The sequence below is a fragment of the Diorhabda carinulata genome, chromosome X (assembly GCF_026250575.1).
Source record: "Diorhabda carinulata isolate Delta chromosome X, icDioCari1.1, whole genome shotgun sequence".
NCBI classification, from domain to species: Eukaryota; Metazoa; Arthropoda; class Insecta; order Coleoptera; family Chrysomelidae; genus Diorhabda; species Diorhabda carinulata.
In genome coordinates this window covers 45,931,851-45,955,670 of record NC_079472.1, presented here as the reverse complement: position 1 = coordinate 45,955,670, position 23,820 = coordinate 45,931,851, and the positions used below count along the sequence as shown (strand labels likewise).

The 23,820-nt window shown below is 31.4% G+C and overlaps 2 protein-coding genes across 3 annotated transcripts in view; one reads left to right on the top strand and one right to left on the bottom strand.

The window, feature by feature from the left end:
- Nucleotides 1-4,927: 4,927 nt before the first annotated feature.
- Nucleotides 4,928-23,820, bottom strand: part of LOC130900468 (equilibrative nucleoside transporter 1-like) — a 28,818-nt gene continuing 9,925 nt past the window's right edge. The window contains exons 6-10 of one of the 2 annotated variants that reach the window (XM_057811108.1): nt 23,477-23,729; nt 19,886-20,067; nt 17,887-17,972; nt 7,639-7,832; nt 4,928-5,076 (exon numbers count right to left, since the gene is read on the bottom strand). In XM_057811108.1, the coding sequence (XP_057667091.1) occupies nt 4,965-5,076; nt 7,639-7,832; nt 17,887-17,972; nt 19,886-20,067; nt 23,477-23,729 (827 nt within the window). In that variant the 3' untranslated portion in view covers nt 4,928-4,964. The remainder of the gene's footprint in view (nt 5,077-7,638; nt 7,833-17,886; nt 17,973-19,885; nt 20,068-23,476; nt 23,730-23,820) is intronic. The other variant, XM_057811109.1, reaches the window with a different exon arrangement.
- LOC130900473 (galactosylgalactosylxylosylprotein 3-beta-glucuronosyltransferase P-like) lies at nt 12,252-17,364 on the top strand. The gene is made up of 2 exons (XM_057811113.1): nt 12,252-13,407; nt 16,839-17,364. The coding sequence occupies exon 1, from the start codon at nt 12,385-12,387 to the stop codon at nt 13,285-13,287; it is 903 nt and encodes a 300-aa protein (XP_057667096.1). The 5' UTR covers nt 12,252-12,384; the 3' UTR covers nt 13,288-13,407; nt 16,839-17,364.

Genomic DNA, 23,820 nt, shown 5'->3' with positions numbered 1-23,820 from the left:
TTATTCGTTTTGAGGTATACACTCCAATTTAAATGTCATGGATAGGCATATGAATTTTTTTGACAAATGTGAAATATAGTCATTGAAAAATATATTTTTTGTATCAATGACTTGTATTTAAAACGAACTTATATCTATAAAAGGGCGGTATAATACTAGTGTTGGGAAATAATTGTTTGAAGAATGCAGTAAATAAAATATGCAAAGGCAAAATTTCGAATAGCACGACTTCAAGATAGATGCCGACATTTTGCGACGTTGTAAAATATAGTACCTAGATGAGAGAAAATAACCAATCGGAGAAAGTTACATATAACGAGATTGAAGTAATTGTTTGTTGGTCTATTAATACTCACTTCTCCTTATTAATCTACAAATAACATTAGTTCCGAACTATCTGAAACAATAAAGGTTATTGAGCAGCAGATACGTTACGAAGAAGCTAGAATGAATGAAGAGTTAATAAGAAGCTTGCGAATATATTAAGATGAGTACTCTATAGTGTAAAACAGTGCACAGAATGAACGCGAACATGACGCGCTGTAGACGTTCATAAATGTCAAAAATACACCCCGAATTCAAAGCTACACAGAATGAACGCGAACATGACACTGGTTCGCTAGTAAACATAACCTTAAAAGAGCATGTATGAAAAGGTCTTTTCCTATTGTAGTACTGTAAAGTGGACTTTACAGTACTAATTTAAATGCCGAAAATGGCACTTTACGGTATCCTTGTACTTTACAGTACTCTCAAATTCTTCCAATTCCATTTGAAATAACTAGAAATAAGAAATACATCAATAACTGAACTTTTATTATAATTTTCGAATGTTAACAGTAATAGTGCCACTACTGTTACCAGAAACATTTATTGTAGGAATCACTAGATGTACTTCTGTATTTTCAATAATGCTGGAAGATGTGTAGTTTTGATTTAATACATGTACAGAAGTTTTTTAATAGTATATTACACCACAAGGGCCTCGCCTCGGGCATCATGACGAGCAGGGCCGAGATTTTAACTTTCAGCCCGTGTAGTGTATATGATTTTTCTTCATAGCCGCTCGAAAGAATGTTATTAATTTCACTTTTTATGACATTGATAATTATTTATAAAGGTTTGAGGTAGCAATACTAATGACAGCAACTAACAATTTGCCATAGCAACAGAATAAATAGTCCCTAGTTACAAGTATAAATACGCATGAGAAATTTTTTCCTCCTGTTGTTATGCAGGACTTAGGTGTACTTTCTACTGGGAGTAAATGTTGAACTTTCATCCCTGCTAATAGGGACGAAAGAACGTACTTTCGACCGAAGTATGAAGAAAATAATATTTTAATTATTTTGTTAGATAACAAGACAATAATCAAAAGAGCTATTTACAGTAAATTTGTCAAATATGACATTCATATTTTAATATAATTGTGCTTTTTATTTAAAACCGTAAACAGCATATAAAAATATTACGATATATGTCCGTGAAGTTATTATTACAGTACTCGTCCTCCTTCGTCGCCTTGTCCATAAACATCTGTTTCGTACCGTACTAAATTACTTCCCGGACTCATAATTTAAATAACTATAAACAGTCATGGACAATTTTCAATTGTATTATAAACTTTCTTTACTATATGAAATGTGTAGAGAAATATATACAGAGTGACACTTGACACGGCGTTGGTAAATGAGACCAATTTGTATAAAAATATATGCAGTTACTTTATTAAAACATATCTTAAAATTCGAAGAGGGGTAAACAGAACATTCAATTAGAAAGCCTGTACATTTTGAGTGTCGATTAGCTTTAACTCTGTTATAAGTACCATTTTATCTTCGAAGCAAAAACAAATTCTATCAGCCTTTTGCCCAGAGAAGACATTTTTCGAGTTATTTTATCTATAATTTTGTCTACCGCTTACCATTTGCAACTACAAACTACACTAGAAAAGTAAGGTTATGTTTTGACATGCTGCGTCGTTCAGCACTTTAATCCTTTAACGGACAGCACTCCTGTTAAGTTATATTAACTAAGATAGTAATTGTGAAGCAAAATATATCAATGAAATATCAATGTGACATTTTTACATTATAGGTCTTTGTACCAGAGACTTTCTCAACTTTATCAATGAATACGATTATAAAAACTGTAAATAAAAATAAATTTACTTACAAAAATTCAAAATAATGAACATAACTATCTTAAGAAAACTAAATTAAAATATTTCCATAACTCTTAAGAGTTATAATAATAAAATGATTAAGATTTAAGAAAAGGTATAAAACATTTTAAGCACAAGCCAACATTACATTCTTTACAAACTATATTTGATAGTTTTTGTTTCTGTGCAGTACTACAATAGCAGCATCGTCTTCTTGTACCTTCAGTAGGTAAATATTTGCCAACATTATTTAGCCTGGTAGTATTATAAACAGTACAGTACTTCTTCCATCAGGATGGTTCCTTTTTCTGCCATGTCCTAATCCAGCACTTGGTCCTGGTTTTATTCTTCCTGAATATGTTCCTATGGGCTCTGAAGCTAAAACTGATCTGAATTTCAGATGAATCATAGGTTTTTTGTTTTGAGAAATTTGTTGAATTGTTGTCTTGTGTAATATGTATCTATTCACGATGCAAGAATCTAAGTAGTAATAAAAAATTCTCAACCACCAACATCTAGAAAGAAATTGATCAAAGTGATTTACACCACCCATATATTTATTATATTCCGCAACAGTTTCTGGACTGCTAACAAGTTTTCGACTACCATCCTTTTGAGTTCTTAATACTTCTGTAGTTTTTTGTGGATCATGTATAGTGCTTATTACACAAACAGATTTTTTGCCTCTATCCTTCCATTTTGATATAGACATATTTTCATGAATAACTCCATCGTACTCTCCTATTTGCATGACTGGATCGCTCTTCAGTATATGGTTTGTTGAATAGTAGCGCAACAAAACAATTTCTTACCTAGTAATTTTTTTGCCAATGGTATAGTCGGAAAGAAATTATCAAAGAATAGACAGAAGCCCGAACCTTGAAATACACTTGATAAGGTGTTAACAACTTTCTCTCCAAGTGTTGTCGACTTATCTGAATGGATTACAGCACCTTCATAAAGAGACATGTCTAAACAATACCCAGCCACAGCACATGCGATAATCCAAACTTTAAAACCTCTCTTGATGAGTTTCATCGGCATATACTGCTTGATGGTACTGCGTCCTTTATATTTTATCATTGATTCATCAATTGACAAATAACGGGACGGATCGAACAGCATTCTAAACCTTTTAGAAACATAATCTAAGAAAGGGTGAATTTTATATAATTTATCGTATCCGTTTTCCCTTTTTTTTTGGCATAATACTATTATCGTTAAGATGCAAGAATCGGGCTATTTTTAAAAAACGTTTGACTGGTATAACATTTTGAATTCGTAAAATAGTAAAATCAATGTCAGCACTCCAGTAAAAACGCATACTAAGCAGTGAATGAAAGCCCTTTAGTATCAATATACCTATATAAGCTTTTAGTTCTGGCAGTGTTAGGTTTAAAATTTGACCACATTGAGTGGCATATACATTTGACTTATCCACAATATATTGAAGGAAGATAGTTGTTAGGACGTTTAAAAAAACTGATAATTTCGCAAAATATGAATTTTTGCGAATCTTGTTATTCCAAATCGCCGGTCAAAATTTGTTTCAGCAAATTGTTTAGGAACTGTGGATCTTCGATCTCATATTTCTTCACTGTCGCTGCTATTTTTTTCGGCGGAGCTATCTGATTCACCTTCATCAATATTGTCTATAGTGAGATTTTCAGAAACTTGTTCATTGAAATGATTCATAGCCTCAAAAACTTCTTCATTCACGATGTCGTCTGGTGTTTCGTGGCCCATTGAAGAATCGACTAAAAAATTATTACTTGACAATTTAGAGAGCCGATCATCGGCATCATCAGCGTCGTCATCTCCTTCAGCATCTGAGTTTACGGCCATGTTGTCAGTAATTGTGTTGAGTAGATATTCAATGTGTTTCTCATTATTCAAATCATACAGTGAAACCTTATCCATCTGAAATAGAAAATATTTTTATAACCCAATGAAGTCATATTATTATTGCTATAAAATGTATAATTTATACATTGTGAGAACTCAATTTGATAAGAATATCTAGTATAGTATATAAACGTCGGTATCTAACAATTATCTTCTCCATTTTTATGCAAAACACAACCTGATTGTCGATTGGATTAGGAAGTTAATCACCAGTTTTTGTCATGGTATAAATGGGAATATGATTTCCTATATTCTGCCAAAATTTAATTTTCTTATACATAGCCAACTGTTTGTTATATAAACAATCATGGGCACGTAACAATTCTATCAGAAAAAAATATCTAACTCTTGGACGTCAAAATACACAGCTCATACTAAACATGGAACATCGAACAACGTGAGTTAGTAGTAAAGTTAGATGTAAAAATAATGGTGAAGGGTAAAAGAGAGAAGGGAAAATTAAAATGCAATTGTTCCACAAAATGTGAAGTTTTCCAAAATATCCACAAAAATCCTTTTTGGAAGTTAACATTGAATTTAAATGTAGATATGTAAACGTACAAAAACGTATTGATTGTTGATCTTTTAAAATAAATAAATAAGTTCCGTAAGAGAGCTGATCCTTACTTCAAACACTTCAATGCTGCAGATGCATATACAGGGAAAACAACATTTGGAAACACTACTGGAAATTGCTAACATCCATGTTTCCAATTGATTACAAACTAGCACGGAAATATTTCTTTACTCTTTTGAATAATATTTAGTATTCCGCATTCCGTTTCTGTTATAATTTGTATCATTAGAAAATGTGTAATAAGAAAATTTATTTGTAAAAAAAATCATAAAAGCAAAATATTTGCTGTATAATCGTATAATATACTAAATTCTACATTTATATCATATTGGTTATCAAAACATTTATCATAGAGCCAGCTGTAAGAGCAGATGCTGAAACCAGTGGTACAAATATCATAGCTGCCTTTCTTTCATCACCTTCGAATAATCTGAAAAAACAAAATATCATCATTTCAATTTGTGATACATCAGTGTTTATAAACTCAACTAACAAATGTCATTTGGCGTGCTGAAACTATTATAGTTAAAATGTGCCCTATAAAATACTAGTACAATATAGCCCGTAATAAATAAGACTGACATCATATCAATGTGTCAAAATTCTCGTCATGTAATGGAATAACGGTTGTCACAGGTCCTTGAAGAAGGCTCTAGTGGTATTTTTTAATTCATCGATGGTTTGTAGTGCCCTTTTAAAAACGGCAGTTTTAGCCATTTCCAAATGTATGTGTCTGGAGAAGTGAGCTTCTGAAGAATATGAGGGATAAGAAAAATTAGTAAGTCGTGAAATGTTCTCGAAAAAATTTACGAACAGCAGCAGCAGTATGGTAATTTGCCCCTTTCTGCTGGAAAAATTGGTTTCGACATACCAAATTACGTGCACGACAGAATTGACGTAATAAGGGATAAAACGTGTTAAAATTTGAAATTAACTTTGTTGATTAAGTAACTAATTGCATACCAGACACTTACTTTTGAGATGTATGAACTTTTTGAACCTCATCTGGCAAAGCCCAGAAATCGATTTGTGCGACGATTTACATGGCCCCACAAATGAAAATATGCTTCGTCTAAATACCATACATTTTTCACGAATTAAGGACTTTCGTACAATAATTGCAAGAATTCTGGCGCAATATTTCACTTTGCTGCGATAATTTCGAAGATGTACGAAAATGCACACAGCTTCTTCAGGATTCTTCGCAAGGAAGTTCTTTTCAAGCCAAGATGCAATGCTGTCCTTGTCTGACTGGCTTTCGGATTTTCGCTCAAAAACACGTTCATGGGTATTATTTTTGTTAACTGTCCTGAGTCGCCACGAGTTTCCTTTTTGTTAACATAATACATTTCGTACTCGTATTTCTGAACTTTTCAATAACCTTCAAAATTACATTATTACTTAGAGAACATTTATTGAATCTTTGTGTGGATTGATAATGCACGTATCGCAGACTTGTACCATTACGTTGGCCTATTTCGTATGAGGGAAAATAATGCTCTACCAGTACCACTCTCTCCTCTGTACTTAACTCCATTTTTAACAATTAGACCCTACTTATTAATTGTTTAAGGTTAAGGTATGACACTGCGCACATAGAGACACCTATGTTTCAGTTACACTACTGCTTATCTCGGGCTATACTGTATTAGAGTCAATACAATGCAAATTGTGAGGGCCAGGCATACAAACTCATTAGTAATTAATAGCTATTACATATGTTGCTATATTTAACTTAGCACTATTCTTACCAGGACCGGTCAAATGGCCGTTTTTACATTTTCAATTGGAAAAAACGACGACATGGCACTTTTCTCAACAATTGTATGTTGATAGTTAGATAAAGCCAAATCAAAAAAGAAAGTTATAATTCTCAGTTCAATGCACTAATCCGTATAAGTCGAAGGAAATGCCACCCGAACACCGGAGTATATATAGCACCAAATTTGGCATAGATGTGACTGACGAAATGGCCAGAAATTATTCGATAAAATCTAAATCCCGGAGATGGCCTTTGCATGTATTCTTTAATATTTGAAAAATACATAGGACGACAAAATCTGTAAAATGTAAAAAGTACTTATGCGGAAAATTTACAATTGGGAAGCCGAACGAAAAAGAATAAAATGTTGACTATGTACTCTTGAATAAAAAAAAAATATTTTTATACGGCCATTTGGCCGACCGCGGTACGAATAGGTAAAAATTAAGTGTCGGTAGGAGTAGTGATAAAAATTGAGGATCGCGATGGTAATTACAGAAGTGTGCGACCAAACAAACAATATGATATCATTTCAGCCTTATACATTTTTAACAGAGATATTCAATTAGTTTTTTTCATGTAAGGATCTATATTGTTCTTATAAATATCTTTCAACTCCCGAAAACTAACTTCTACATGGTTGGAAAATGTTTGTCAAGTTAGGAAAACGAAAATAACCACACAAGTAGCTAAATCTGACAAAAGAGATGCATGAAATATCATTTGAAACTCTGTACGATTTACTCATTTATGAACAAAATCCAAAAATTGACATTTGTTTCTTGCCCGCTCCGCGTGGAAAACTCAATTCACATTAAAACCTAACATGAATGCAATGATCAATGCTGCAATTGAAATACAATTTCGCTATTATAATATAGATTGCGGAAAAGTGTGACAAACCAGAAATAGTGAAAAATATCATTCATTTCAGTGGCAGTGGAAATAACAAGAAGTAGCAGTAGCGTGGAAAAGGAATCACAAATCGAACGAGGTCTCAAAAAGCGAAAAATGGATTAAAAATATTTTCATCAAAGTCGTATCTGATGTAGATGAAATAAAATCGACAAAATACCAATAAGAGTAACATATTATCCTTGCTCTCTATAATAACATTCCAAAAAGTAGATTATATTTTAAAAAAAGCCAGTACAATGGGATAGCGTCTACAAATAGAATATCCAATAAATTTAAGATAAGTACAAGATCTTATAGTTTGAGGATACTTACGGTAACATGGCTAGTAATGACTTGATTACTAATATACCCTCCGTGATACCAAACACAGCCATGATTATAATATAGTCGTTGTCCTCGAAATAAACTGGAAGACCTTTTCTTGGACGAGCATTGCAAAATATAAACAGTGGAACGAAAATTATTCGTAGCACAGAAAATATAAAAAGTATTAACCCATTTTTTGGCTGAAACAACATTTTTTCTATATTAGTTGGTAGAAGCATTAAATCTTGTTGAACTGAAAATCACAAATAGCTTAAATCAGTGAGGCTACTTTTTAGAACAATTAAATGAAATTAATAGTTTATAATCGATTGTGGATATAACATTTAGCAATCTGAATAACCTGTAGAAAAGTATCTATAAGAATTTATTTTCAAGTGTTGTACTAGACATCGTGAACAAGTCACCCATCACCTAACAAACCAATAGAGACCAAGTAGTTATTTATCGGGGAAATTTGGAATACTCTCCTAAAATTTCCAGAATGTTTTGTACTACTGGTTTACACGAAGAAACATCACGTTTCCGACCTTATTCAGTAAATGTCTTCCGTCATTTTTTTTTAACATTGAGTCAGTTAAATTCGTTCTATTATTACTTTGAGAAGCAAGAAATTCGATTGAAGATAAAAATAACAAAGAAGGCCTTCTTCAGCTGCTTCCCATAGTTTAAATAACGTAATAATAGACAATAATTTATACCAGAGTAAATACATGTGTTTTGTCACCATTGGAAAAAATCTTGTTTTCATATTTTGAGAAACTAAAAAAATAGTGTATATTTCGTAGCACATTAAATTCAAATTCAAATTCAAATCAGTATATACAATATTGGTCAGAGGTAAACCATCATAAGTGCATTTTTTCACTTTTGAGATTTTTACCTTAAATCACTCATTTTTGATGGATCTTTGTTAAGGAGGAAAACTACATGCAAAATAATATACAACTATATTTCACCTACCATCTTATTTAGCATGTAAGATAATTTTCCCCGTTGAAAATCAATCAAAAATGATACACTTGAGATAAAAATCTCGAATGTGGAAATGTACTTATGATAGTTTACCTCTGACTTACAGACATGTTAGAGGAATGGTACCACATTTAATTCGATTGAAAGGCTACACTCAAGAGTTGTAAAGAGGGATTGTAAAGAGTTTTACATTAAGGCAGTAGCCCAAATCAAACAAAGGTTTCCTTTTGATGCTTAAGTGATACACTGAAATGTTTACAGATGTTGAACCCACAAGTAGAGAATTCGATTCCGGTCGATTTTTCTAGTCCCGGGATTTCGGGATTATCAACAGTTAATACCGGGATTCCGGGATAGTCCCGGGATTATATTGGTAATGGAAAGTGGTAGCAAAAAGAAAGTAAAACAATATCAAAATCAACCTTTTATTTTAAATATTTACTTAAATTTTCAAAAACAAAACAAAATTATAATTTCTTCTAATAAAATTAACAAACTAGGCCCTTATAAAATATTTTAATAAATTATTGCTTAGTTTGTTTATTTTATTTTACAATAAACTTAGAAAAATCAACTTCTTAAAATTTGTCAAAAGAGATCAATGTTAATAGGACTCATATTTTAAATCAAATAGACCAGAAACTATAATTTACTTATTTAAGCCACGAAAATAAAATCTAAGAAATAACAACGCACCCAACGTCTCATCCGAAAACATACCTCTTAATTTGTTACACAAATATGGAGCAGCGGAAAACGCGCGTTCAGGTGTGATGGAGGTTGGAGGAATCGTCAATAAATTTATATAAGCCTTCTCCAAATTATAACCTCGTATGGAACTATCCTCATAAACATTCATTTCTTGCTTAATGATCTTAGAAAGATCAGTTTCTTTATATGCTTCAGGATTTATAGTTTTCATACTGTTTTTTATTTGGTTCTGAAACTTTTATTTTAATGTTAAATCAGTTTTACTAGTTGTCTGCGTGGGTTCAATGTCCAGGTCATTTTTTTCATTATCACTATTTTCAATTTTCCCAGTTAACAAAATAAACTGTTTTTTATACTCATCTTGTTTGGACATGAAAATAACTCCTTTACATCATTATCAGTCTCCAACTAAGTCCTCTCAGTATGAGGATTTTGTAGATAGTTTAATACTCCACTTAACTCACTTCGTCGAGGATCTTTCAAGCGGTTCAATAAATGTGTCTTCAATTTAGAAGCCAAAATTGAGTTATTGTCACGCAATTCATGAAAAAGGAAGTTGCATCCGTCGTGCACAAATTGGCATCAGTGCTTCTACAGATAATTTAACTGGCGCCAATACCTTGATTATCTCACTAATGAGTTGAAAATCTGACTCTTCAAATGGTACAGGATTATTAAGATCAATAAGTATCTTTTTAACGCTAGTTTTTAAAAGATCAAATTGCTCCAGCATAGTAAAGAGACTGTTCCAACGCATTTTACAGTCGAGTAGTAAATTAAGCTCTCTTCCATGTTCTTTTTTAACATATTTTTGAAGTATTGTATCATTTTTCAAGGATGCTCTTTTGAAAATAAGAACCACTTTAAAAACTTCATTCACAAATTCATTAATATTTCGATCGTCATAAGTCAAATCCCGAACATTTCCAGTTTCAGTGACTAATCCTGAGTCTAGTCCTTCATTATCATCATCCGAGTCATCAATATCATCACTGGTAGTCTCATTTACAGGTGTCTTTTTACACAATAAATCACAAACAGCTAAATGAATACCATGTCCAAAACAAACTTGGTGTTCTGTATTAACAAGTTTTCCAAACCTTCCACATTACATTTGGACCATCAATCATTATTGCCACAATATCTGTATTTGATGAGATATGAAACTCCAAAAGCTGCTTTTTTAAAGTATGAACACAAGTTTCGGAGGTCGGCCATTTATCAATTCGAATAAGTCCCAAATTCCATTTTTTGTTTACTGAATGAATATTTAAATTCATATATCTCTTATTAGAGGTAGGAGTCGATTCGTCAAAATAGTTGTCCTTTTTTCAATGTAGATAGTTCAGCTGTTATTTATTTTTTTTTATCTTTACACTATAGTCTAGTACTCTGTTGCGGATTGTTGAAGCAGATTTAGGTAAGTCTGAATACCCTTTTGCTAACAGTAACGATCTTAAATCGTTTGATGTCACAAATACGGGCCAAAACATCGTCAAGAGTATCAGATTTCACAAAATAGTCGGCGACTGACATCATTTTTCTTTTCGAAGGCGGTCCTTCATAATTTTGGATCGTTGAGGAATGTTTTGAAAATAAATGAGTATGTACGTCTTTGGTTGATCCTCCTAAGGTTTTTAAAATAGCTAAATAACGCTTACATTGTACTGAACTACCCGTTTTGTCGACTAAAAAATGATTCCACACTGACGTAACGTCTTCATCTTTTTTATGTTTGACATAAAAATTTTCCTTGGAGAGTAACATTGTTTACTTCTTAAACCTAAACAAAAAAGAAAAGAACATTTAAATCTATGTACAACATAAACATAACCTCTTAGATCAACAGAAAAAACATTCGCTGTTTTTCATCTATATTTACTCATACTAATGCATTGTTGTTTTTTTAATAAATTAATTGTTTATCACCAATTAACAATATAAATATCGATACTTACACGATTTGAAGCGTAACTTTTACACTATTTTACACACATACTTAATCCGACACCGGTCGTTAGCAGAAACAAACGCAACCAGTTGTGTAACAAGATGGCCGGCAAATTTTGACGTTCAAAGTCAAATAAAAATAAGTGCGTTTCGTTTCACGCACATTTTATTGATTTATATAAAAAATATATTAGTCCTGAAAATTCCGGAATTCGGGATTCTTTGAATTTAATCCCGAAAATTTCGGGGCTAAAATATGATAGGGACCGAATCCTCTACCCACAAGCAATTTTAGGTCATGATTTGAGCAAAAAACTTATGAGTACAATTTCTGAGCCATTATATTATTTCCCAGGTATTTGTCCAGAAAATTTAACAGAATTAGATAGAGAATGGAGAAGTTTTCTTCGCAATACCAATTTCAATTTGGATGAGACTAATATACCAAGTGTCAAAGAATTTTGGTGGCACGTTTCCAAATTAAATTCAGACGGTGACGGCTCAGCAATGTTTCCACTATTATCGTCTTTAACCAAACAGCTTCTATATTTACCGCACAGTTTGAAAACGAAACTAAGAAATAAACTTTCTACGGCCACAATAAAAGGTATCTTGCACACCGAGTCAGTTATTAAAAATGACCATATTAAAAAATTCAATAAAAATATGTAGGATTTCAACAAAAGTAAAGATGAAACGGGAAATCAAGAAAACTCTACGGGTTTTTAAGCATATCTACAGTTCTCGATGCCACTTGCTCTTTTTGGGGTATTGTTCCCAATAAATTCGTCAATTTCAAATATGTTCATTAGCGAACATTAGTGATAGAATTTATTTCATAAGAAATGTTGATTCATTTCAATCCGATCCTGTCGTCATATTTTACGGAAATAGTATTAATCTAATCGATTTTTTATCACAAAAAGAATTTGTTTATACTGCATATACCTTCCAATTAACTTTTCAGTAACAAGTGACACCTACTACAATCGTTTATTAAATATATTATATCAATAAAGTGATATAGACATAATTATCAACAATAAATAAAATAAAATTCATTTGGTGCCTTATGTATTCGCTAGTTTTTCTCGTGATATGAACAGCTCGAAAAAGTTAATTAGTAAATATACATTGATAATATTTATTTGTACTCTATTGTTAACTATAGAGTATTCAATAATTTGGAATATAATGAATGATGAAGACTGCGTGAGAAGATCAGAGTTGGTTCACATTTCGAAAACAATTAAAACATCGAATTTGCCACATCTCTACATAATCACACCTACATATAAAAGACCAGAACAAATACCTGAGCTAGTAAGATTATCTCAAACATTACTGTTGGTACCAAAATTAACATGGCTTGTTATAGAAGATGGTTACGAGAAAAACGAAATAATTGAAAATATTCTCGAAAAGTTTGGTTTGAAACATGAATACCTATTAGCACCAATGCCTGAAAAATATAGAAGTGAACCTTCTAAACCTAAAGGAGTATCCAACAGAAACAAAGGATTGGAGTGGATAAGAAACAATACAAAATCTGGTGTAGTGTATTTTGCAGACGATGACAATACATACGACATTGAATTATTCATGGAAATCAGAAAAACCCAGACGGTATCCATGTTTCCTGTTGGTTTAGTCACTGAACTCGGCTTAAGTTCACCAATTGTAGAAAATTGTACTTTCAAAGGTTTTTATGATGGATGGATTGGCAATAGAAAGTTTCCAGTGGACATGGCTGGTTTTGCAGTTTCTGTAGAATTTCTTTTATCCCGTCCCAATGCTTCGATGCCTTACTTAGCAGGTTATGAAGAAGATGGTTTTTTGAAAAGTTTATCACCTTTCGAACCCAAAGACGCACAATTGTTAGCTTCGTGTTGTTCGAAAATATTGGTTTGGCATACTCGCACTCTCAAAAATGAGCCTGCAAAAACCACCCAGTTATTTAACAATACGAATATCGAGTTATTACTGAAGATAATTTTGTAATATTGTGCTTCTTAAAAGTGAGAAATTTTATATTTTATTGGATAATTTTGAAGAAGTAAACAGCAAATTATTTCATATATTTTTCCACAATAATTTTCATAGCAACTGGACTACAATAAAGTAAGTAATATGAACATAAACTTATTTGAAATGAGGAAACAATTATTACCCATATAAAAAATTTCATTAAGCAAACAGATGATCTCTGATAAAAGAACTATATAATTACAAGCAATTTTTTAAGTTGAAATATTCTAATAAAACAAATGTTTTTCTATTAAAGCTTGTTGAAACCACTCCCAACTAACCTCTGGTAGATATCATACTTGAATAACCATTTATTTCTACTAACACTCTTTTGATGCCATATGTTAACTCCCTGTTTCTACTCACTTTAAAAAATAAATTTGTGTCACATAATTCCATCTTATCTCATTATCTTGGTTGTCTATGACATTTTGGTGATCTCCTAAAAAAATATCTGGATTTTTTCAATGATGATCAACGTTCTAGATCCTATGGTAGGTCAGACTATCTTATGTACTCTCAACAACCCCCTTTAGGGTATCTGAATTATCTCTACATTACTTGAAAAATCTCATTCCCGTAAATTTATGACACACGTATTTAAATATTTGACAGTATGATAGTAGATGGCTTCGACCAGAGATTTTATTGTTAATAATAATATTATTTTATTTGTCTCATTTCCTAGAATACCGCTGCAGCTGTACCTGCCCTTACACGCCCTATAAACTCTTTGGTTCATCATAGCATTTCATTTGATTTAATTTTATTCCATTCTAAAACTCCTACATTTAATTCCTCCACTCTATAGTTGAAAGATACACACAAAATAACCGATGCTACCCCAAATAAAAACCAACATCAAAAAAAGCAGAAGAGAAGTTTTTCTATATCAGGGTAATTCTTAAAACAAAACATATCCCAATTAAGAATTCCCCTATCTCTCCGAAAAACCAAATCACAACAAACTTCTCGCTCTTTCATTTACTAGTTTAGTGTGGCTTTATGTTAAAGTTGTACGTTGTAGTTTAATGTGTCATAGGAGCCATTTTTGTGTATCATACAAGAACCAGATACTGCACAGCGAAAGATCTTATCTAATAGCCGATAAGGGTGTTATTATACCTATCTGTAATAATAATAATTTCCTTCAAATTTGGATCAATACCGTCAAGTCTCATCTCGGTAAAAGGATAAGCGGTGGTAGCTTCCCACCATCATCAGCAAAAAAATTTTTAATTTGTAATTAACCCAATATTTCGAAGAAAAAAACGAACCAGCTGATTATAACATAGTGACGTTAAGTGGCGCCTCGAACATGTAAAAATAATTTTTTTATACTCCCATAGATCTGCACTCAAAAAAAATTCATCAGTTGATAGCTTATATGCAACTGTAGATAAATATATAGGTCAACTGGCTGCATCTTGGTTTTCATCTTGGATTTTCAAATCTGATATTTTATCTTTGTGCTTACCCAACAATTGTTTTAATGTGTTGCTGGATTTATGAACTAATTTGAAATACACTATGTTAAAAATACCTTCCAATCCCTTTGTATAAACAGGATTGGGAAGTACCACAGAAAATTTTTCTTGTTTTCCATTTTGATATCAGAAAAAGTGATATATAGATTTCTGAAACTTATGATGATCTTAATCTATCTATAATCTTATTATGACCGTTAAGTACAGCCACTTCCTCAATAAAAATTCTATTATTGTATCTTTCGATTTTAAGTGGAAAATGAATCGAACGATGTACCATGAAATGGAGACTGGCCATCTTATGCTGTATGTTATGGAAAGAATCTTGCCGGGATGTACCTGCACGTAGCGGTGTTTTCCCTAAATACATCAATTTCTACCATATTACTATTCTTAATTAATGAAGTATCTGAAAATGGACAATTACCTCAGGAAGTAGTTCATTGGTAGAAAAATTTAGTATAAATAGGTATTTCAAGTTAATAGGTTTTAGTTTACCTTCAGTCTCTGAAGATGATAACTTGGTTATCGAAACGCGCGTTAGACAGAGTAGTTATGAGTGTTAGTGTAGTGGTAATGTGGACAGTGTATACAGTATGAATATCACTAACGTTTCCAGAAATTCCAACTATGTACGTAGGAGTTAGACGGAAGCTTCTATTGCCTATTTAAATGCATCTTCTGATCAGATTTCCCTCGACTTACTATTAACTGATTTTTTTATTATCTCAGCAGTATTTTAACAATCAGCTTACAAATGTTTATCAGTGAGAAAATCTCTTATCTTTAATTATTCTCTTTATTTTGAAAAATTCAAGCTAGCACAGCATTTAGATTAATAGCTAGTAATATGGTATACTTGGAGGAGGTAAACTGTATGCATAATCGGGATACTAAAGGGAATGAAGAGCGTCCAGAATAGACGGTGAAAACATAATGGCAGACAGCTCAGGCAGCGAAAACGAAAATGAATAATTTATTATTGTAATTGTATTACTTTCTTATAATAAATGTTATTTATTTAATAGTTATTTGAATATTTCTGAAATTATTTTATAAAATTATAAAGATATGAGGATGTATTGATATCTAGTTAGCCTAGACCAGTTTCATGCATAAACAAAATATTGCGTTACCATAACAACGAACAATTACTTATTACAAGTGTCATTGTAAAGTTTGACGTCAAAAAAGTAAACCAGAGCTACGCAATAAATTAAAAGAAAAAAGATGTCCACCGAAATTGTGAAAATCGAAAAATTGGAGTATCGAACCATCATCAAGTACCTGTATTTGGAAGCATTAAGAGGTAAGCAGATTTACGAAGATATGCTTATCATGATTGATTTTTTGGATAAGGGTAGAACAATAACTGGAGATTACTATTCGACATTACTGACCACTCTACGGGAAAAAATTAAAGAGAAAAGACGCGGAAAGCTATCCAAAGGTGTTTTGTTTTTGCAGAACAACGCCCCTGCACACAAATCTCATGTTGCCATGCAAAAAATTCGTGATTCGTTTGAATTACTAGAACACCCCCATTATTTACCAGATTTGGCTCCGTCCGACTATCATCTCTATCCTCAACTGAAGAAAAGTTTAGAAGATCGTGAATTTTCTTCCAACGAGGAGGTAATAAAAGCTGTGGAGGTCAGGTTTGCAGAGCAAGAAGAAACATTTTTTTTAAAGGTTTAGAGACGTTGCAGATTCGCTGTAATAAATGTATCCAATTAAGAGGAGAATATGTTGAGTAATAAAATATTTTGATATTGAAATTTTGTTTGGTTTTATAGTAGGCTAAGAATTTTTTAATATATCCTTGTACGTCAGAAACTTTTGAAATATCAGATGACAGTTTTTCCACCAAGATACAACCAGCTGACCTATATATTTATCCACAGTTGCGTATATAGTATCAACTTGACAGCGGATCTATGGGAGTATAAATTATTTTTTCATGCTGGTTCGTTTATATTTTTGCTCCTAAATAAATTTGTGTGTATGTGTGTATTTTTTTTCCACCTTTTTTTATAGAGGTGCGGAAAATACTTTTTACTATAATCAGGACAAGATGTTATGCGAAAATCCACATAAAATCCATGCTGAGGATCATTACACTAGCGCAAAATGGGCACTCGGAAGACGAGTCGTGCTTAAAACGATACAAGTATTCCCGGAAATTCTAAAATTCGGCAAAGGCACGGCAAGGTTGATATACGTTTGGTATACCCAGAATTCGTTTGATGTTTGTTTTTTCAATAAGTTTTTATCATAGCAGGCGAACTAATTTCTAGGAAACTATGATTATTTGTTTTGTTTTTTTATTTTCTAGAATTTCTTAGAACTTCAATTGGATATATAAACGAGTTAGCTTAGTGTAGTTTGTTAGTTTATATTTATTATAAACTAACAAACTAAGTCATAGTGAACAGAACGAAATAGAAAAGTAACAGAAGAATTTAAATGAATTATGTAAGTTAGTTGAGTGTTAGAGATAAGTTAATTATTATAAGTTAGTCAAGTGTAGTGTAAAGTATTTGAATAAATTAAGAACGTGAGAGTCAGTGTTTATAAATTCACCCCACGAATAGAAAGAGTGTAAATAAAGAAGCTTTTTTTGTAACGTAATTGTTCTCAAATTTGGTATTTTGAAGCTCATATACATTTTATGAAATTTTTTCTCTAACTAAAATGTCAAATTATAGCTTCACATAGGGTTTTGAAGAGTCCGTTTTACTTCCATTTCTTCTTTAGCTAATATAGTTATTAGATTTGCTGGTTGTATCAGTTATTTGAATAACTGGTTTTAAAAGAGCTTTGAGCTGCTTCATCAATTCATCCTAAGAGATAATGTTCCAGCGTTTCAATTTCTCCACATCTATAGGTTTCGTTTTTGTTAGTTTAAAAATATTTACACATGTGATTGAGACGATTTGAACTTTACTTAGAGTTAATACGTTCTGTTCATATATCACCGTTGCAAATAATGCTTGAAACGAATACTTTGGAACAAAATATTTTAATTATTTATTATTAAATAACTCTACCGTATAAGTATACGTCCAGTTTTGGACAAACTTACAGTTTTAATTAACCTAGATAATTCACGTCCCAGAAGAAGAAATCCATGAAAACCCAGTAATGTTATAACAGGAACGAAGTAAATTTCTGAAACAATATTTCTGAGTGAGTAGAATCCACAAAGGAAATGATAAGATATAAATAATAAAAACAAGTTCATTCGAAGCACAAATAATACCGTGTTTTCAATTAACAAACTAGTCAATTGATTTGGTCTAGTTGATATAGTTAGAACAAAAACCAATATATTGGAGTTTGTAGCAAATTTTTGAAATTGAGAACTCGTTATTATACTAAAGATCAAACCTTTCGAGAAGTGTTCTTCCCATCATCACGAAAACTACAATATAAATGGAGAAGTAAAAAACAATTCAAACCATGTATATAACATGTGTGTTAAATATATAATATTAAATTAAGGATGAATTCCTAGGTGTCTACTTAACGAAGTTAAGTCATAGCAAAAGATTAAGAAGTTGGGATTCACATTGACTATGCATGTTGTAATTAATATTAGGTTAAAAATGATTGAATACGTAAAAATATTCAAAATATGTGATTGAAATTGATTCAATCATCGAGTAATGCACATATTTTCACAAAATGTATTAGTTGACAATAGAACATCTATTGTGTGATTTATGATAACTAATTTGAGTCAAATTAGCTTGAATTTTTAGTTTAATAAACAGTTCTCAATTTCAAAAATTTGCTTCAAGCTCAAATATATTGGTTTTTATTATATATAAGCCTCACAGCTTTCCTAAGGACATCAAAGGGATCAAGCCAAAGCGCCTGATCGGCTTCTCTAAGTGGGTCACAACAGGCCTATCTAAAGGTTCATGTACACAACACCCCCTTTGCCGCCCACAATGCTACCTTAAACTATGAACTAAATAAAAATCTTAATGTAGTAGTATTATGTGAGCAGTGAAAAACAAATTTGATTTTCCCTTCCTACTTGTTAAGTCTCTACGAACGAAAGTTGGTTGATGTAGAACGCAAGCTTTGCTGTGAAACATTGTGGCAACGGTATTACTGAAAGCCTCTACGCCTTTCAATGATTCTAAATGAGAAAGAACGATGAAAGTCATGTTAACGAATCAGTAGTAAGAGGTGGTATACATATATTGCTTATAGATACGCTTATGGTACTTAGTATAATCTATTCCATTTCACTAAGTTTTCAGTGATTGAATCTTAGTATTTTTCTTCAAACTCGATAAAGTTTTAAAGTTCCAGTATTTGTATGAATTCTTATTCGCAGTGCTATATTTTCGGAAGGTTAGGGATAAAAATATCTCCTAAATCATTAATTTTGCTCTGTTTGACTACAACAGTTTGGTTGCCTCTATGTTGAATTACAATTATGGTATCAGTAATTCATAGAAAACTAAATGAGTTGATTAAACATCGAGTATATCTTACATTTCAGAGTGTTTGTAACATAGGATATTAAATCTTTTTGGTACCAGACAAAATTGTAAACTGCTGTCTTTATTGTAAAAAATGTTTCTATTTTAGTTCATTTGTTGTTAGACTATAACGACCATCACTGAAACTTCAGGACTTGGAATTATCACAATCCGATGCCATAGAGGAAAATTATTTCCATAGTTTTTAAGCATTTCAGCATGATCTGTTTAATTATCTTCGAACCTAATCGGTTTTTTCTAGGTAATTTTTATAGATAAAGGATAAACAACTTTAGGACCATAGGACTATGTAAGATTATCAAAGTTCACAGGTTCATCAAGAAACTCGGTACGGTACGTTAGATAATTGTATTAGATGTTCATTTGAAGCTTCATCATCAAACTATCTATAAATGACATGTAGATATTGAGACCTTGAACTTTTTAATCAATGTATGGTTCTACTACTGAAGTATCGAAGCCCGCGTCAGATAGTATGAGTGTAGAGTAGTGGTAATGTTCTTATTGATGATAACTTATAAAATGTTTGAGATTATTATTGATAAAAATTGTTAAATAACTCACTTTTCCAATAGCTATCTGCAATTGTCGGAAGAACTAGTATCAATAACCCTGGATTCACTGCGTGAGTAGTACCATATGCGAAGAATATTGCAGCATAAAACCATTTTCCCTTGTTTAATACTTTTTTTAATTTGACTCGTTTGAGTAGTCTCTCATCCTGTTGCTCACCCATTTGACTAATACTAGAAAAAACATGGATTAATGTCGTAAAAAATTAGGTTCGCGATCCTGAAAAGTAGGTATTTTCCATGTATTCAAATAAATAAATAACTTTCAAAGAAATTATTGTACCCTTGTTCCTATTTATCACTTTGAAATTCACGTTCCTCATACGCTAGTTACTCAACGTCAATTGTGACATTAACTCACTCACAATTAATGTCACTATTCTAAAAGCGTGAGGTGTACGATACTTTTCTAAATCAAATCTGATTAAAACTAGTAAGAGATTATAGATATGTTGCACCGCAATCTTTTGAGTGCAGTGAAATTAATTGCCTTGTCATTTTATTTTCATTTCAATAGCTATGTTTTAATTCAATTAACAAAATTTTTTGATGATGAAAAAAAAAATAAGAGCTACATCTAGAAAAATCCAGACGATTTTAAAATTTAATATTTCTTAAATACTACTTACTCAGCATTTATATCAATATAAATAGAAGTTTTTGTAAATACCATTTTAATTAATTTTGTTAATTCAATTGTTGAGATTCATTAAGTTCATTCAACATTGTAACGTATTTTTGTGTATAAAGTTTTTTTAAAAATCAAGTTTTGGGAGTAAAACCCTTAATTGGCACAGTCACTGTAGGATTCGTGTGGTCGTGAATTTTTCATGCTTTACCGCGAAAAAAAACTCGACTCTGTATTTTAATACGTAGTGCGGAGACCTACAATCTACGAGGAACAAGAAATAGGTTTCAGCCTTCAGATCGCCTGCAAGTGCCAAGATTCTTTCTTTTATTTTATTTTTAACTTTATCCTTATCTGTTATTGAAGTAAAAAATTTATTAATTTTAAATATATTTTTTCATGAACTAATAAGAAAACTCATTAACTAAGTTCATTCAACATTGTAACGTATTTTTGTGAATGAAGTTTTATTTAAAATAAAGTTTCGGGTGTTAAATTCTCAATTTGAGAAGCAATATAGACTTATAACTTTGAGTGATTTATTTATTTCGGCGAACAACAAAGAGAACAACAAACAAAAACGTCGAATGGTTTATTGTTATTCTGATAACTTGAAAAATTGATATTAAGCTGATATTGAATCATATTCATTAGTTTACTATAATATTTTTTTATATCTTGCATGTATTGTAATGATAAGTCATCATCATCATCATCATCAATCGCAGAAGGCTCTCCAGAATGAATGCAAATGTTTTATTTTCGATAGCATCCGAATTTCAATTATGGAAAATTGTTTTTTAGACATCGTATCTTATAATTTTTATATTCGGATTATCATCCTACCTGGAAACAAAGCTGTTGGATTTGTAATATAAATTTTTAATTAGCACAAACAAGAAAAAACTCATAAGCATATCCTCACCAATATCGCCTGCTTTTTATTTGAATTTTGAGGTACTTAAACACCTAAAACTTAATACACTCACTTAAAATGGATTTATGTTTTAGTACCAACAGTCTATTTTGATTAAAAAACTCCCAGTATCCACAATCATTAATCAAAACGAGCACTATAATTTTGAAATGAAAATTAATATGTTTTGCATACTATCGAAGCTTGATATTGAGCCTTCTACAGTCATTATATATTATATTTTTAGGATTAATATTAAATTTGTATTTTTTTACTTAAACTACGAAAATAATATTTTAGAATAAATACCATTCAAAGAATCGTTTTTATGTCATATCATGTCATGTCACTTTTAGATGTCAAATTTGTGTATATTTGTAAATATGTAGATTGTTTGGGAAATCGTTTTGGTTTTTCAGCCATTCTGCACCTATATATATATATATATATATATATATTTGTACAAGATACAATACAAAACAGGTAGCCTCCCACTTTCCAAGGTATTGGTACTACTTCTTCGAGGTACTTAAGTCTTAATGAAATTGTCAAGACATTCGCAGGTGGTGGTGGTATTTGAAGGGGTAGTAGCCTGTCAGAAGATCGACCACTAGTTTAATGTCGTTTTTTGTCTTAACAAGAATATCCTCAAACTTCTTGGTTGATACGGTTATGAATCTTTTTGATTATCTTACACCTGGAATGTTTCTCCAGAGAGACAGCCATCCGTTAATGTTTTCGAATAGTTTGATTTCTGTTTCCAGTGAACAAAAACTAAAGTAAACTGAATTTTCTCAATTCAGTTTATAGTTTAAACAACAACTAGAGGTAAATATCTGTGTGCATTATTAAAAATTATTGAAAATTTCTGCGCTTTCAATAATACTGAAGCACAAAAATTTAAGAAAAAATGTAAAAGGCGAATTCAATTCATTTAACTGACATGACGTGTTGAAAAAATAATGTTGTGTAATTAAGTTTTATGTGAAGTTATTTAACCACTTAAAAACCATTAATGTGTGTCAAATTGATGTTTCAAACGCCTATCATGTCATTTTTGTTGTCTGACCTTAATAAATTATTTATTTTGTTACAGTTAATTACTAATAAATCAAAATAAGGGTAGTAAATTCGATTTTTCTGTGAATTTAACCTTTGTTAATAAGACGAAAAGAAAGCTTTCGTTTATTTTGAATTTTGAAATTTGAATTAATCTTCTTGGAAGTACTGCCCATTGCTCAAAATGCACTTCTCCCAAGGTTTCATCACTGCACATCTTTCAAAATAGTCTTCATCTTCTTTGTCATGGCCTTCTCAATATCATGAATTGTGTCAAAAAGTTTCCGTATTATCCTATTTTTTTTTTTGTATCTTCAGGATATTGAATTGAATATAGTTAGTGAGATGGATAGAACTTTCAATAACCAAAAACTCAATTCAAAAGCAAATTGAGACACGGCGCGTTGTCATGATGAACAAAAAGCCTCATTTTTTTCAGAGCTATCGTTTTTCAAAAGTTGTAATAACTGTGTAACCTAGCAAGTTTGTTCATTTTTAGCTCTCACTGTTACAGTGGAGATAATGCAGATATTCTGTATGTCTATCTGTCCACAACATAATCACAGCCTAAGATATGGTTATTGTCTTAACTTATTTGCTTTCATGTTCATTCAATGTTCAAAGTCAAGAGAATCCAAAATTACTTTTAAAACTTACTACTGTAAATTTTTATCTCTTTTTTTCCAACTCCAAAGATGTCCCGACTATTCTTCGACCTTCCGACACATTTCCACTTTTAAACAGTTTTCAAACTAACTATATTATCACCATAAATAGTTTTTAATATTCAATGAGTTGCTGGCAGTCTGATAAGCCGAGGCGGATTTAAACTTTATACTGATGGTTTCAGCGTACGAGGGTACGAAACCTATCAATTGAAATGTAAATCAAACTCTGCTAAAAAATTCAATCCCCGTATTTTTATCACATCTCGTATACTTGATTCAAGTGAATAATTTCATCTTCTTACTATATCTCACCTGTAAATAAAAAATTTTGAAGTCTTCACCACATAACAATAATAAATTGTTACAGAAATCATGATAAAAGATCCAAAAGAAAAATAAATAGCTGTAATCTGATCTTGCCTCATACATGTGGGTATAAGAGCTATCCGTAAAATTCCAGCCAATATTCCGCAAATACATTGACCGCACTGGAGGTAGATTAAACACTTTGTAGGGAACTCAGTTATTAATTCATAGAGGGTAGCCATCGCAGTTCCAGATAGACCTGAAAATTATTGCTAGCTCAATTTTTATATACTATTTAGCTAGGTTTTATCAAGGGAAAATAGTACATTAGTACGAGAGTGATAAATATA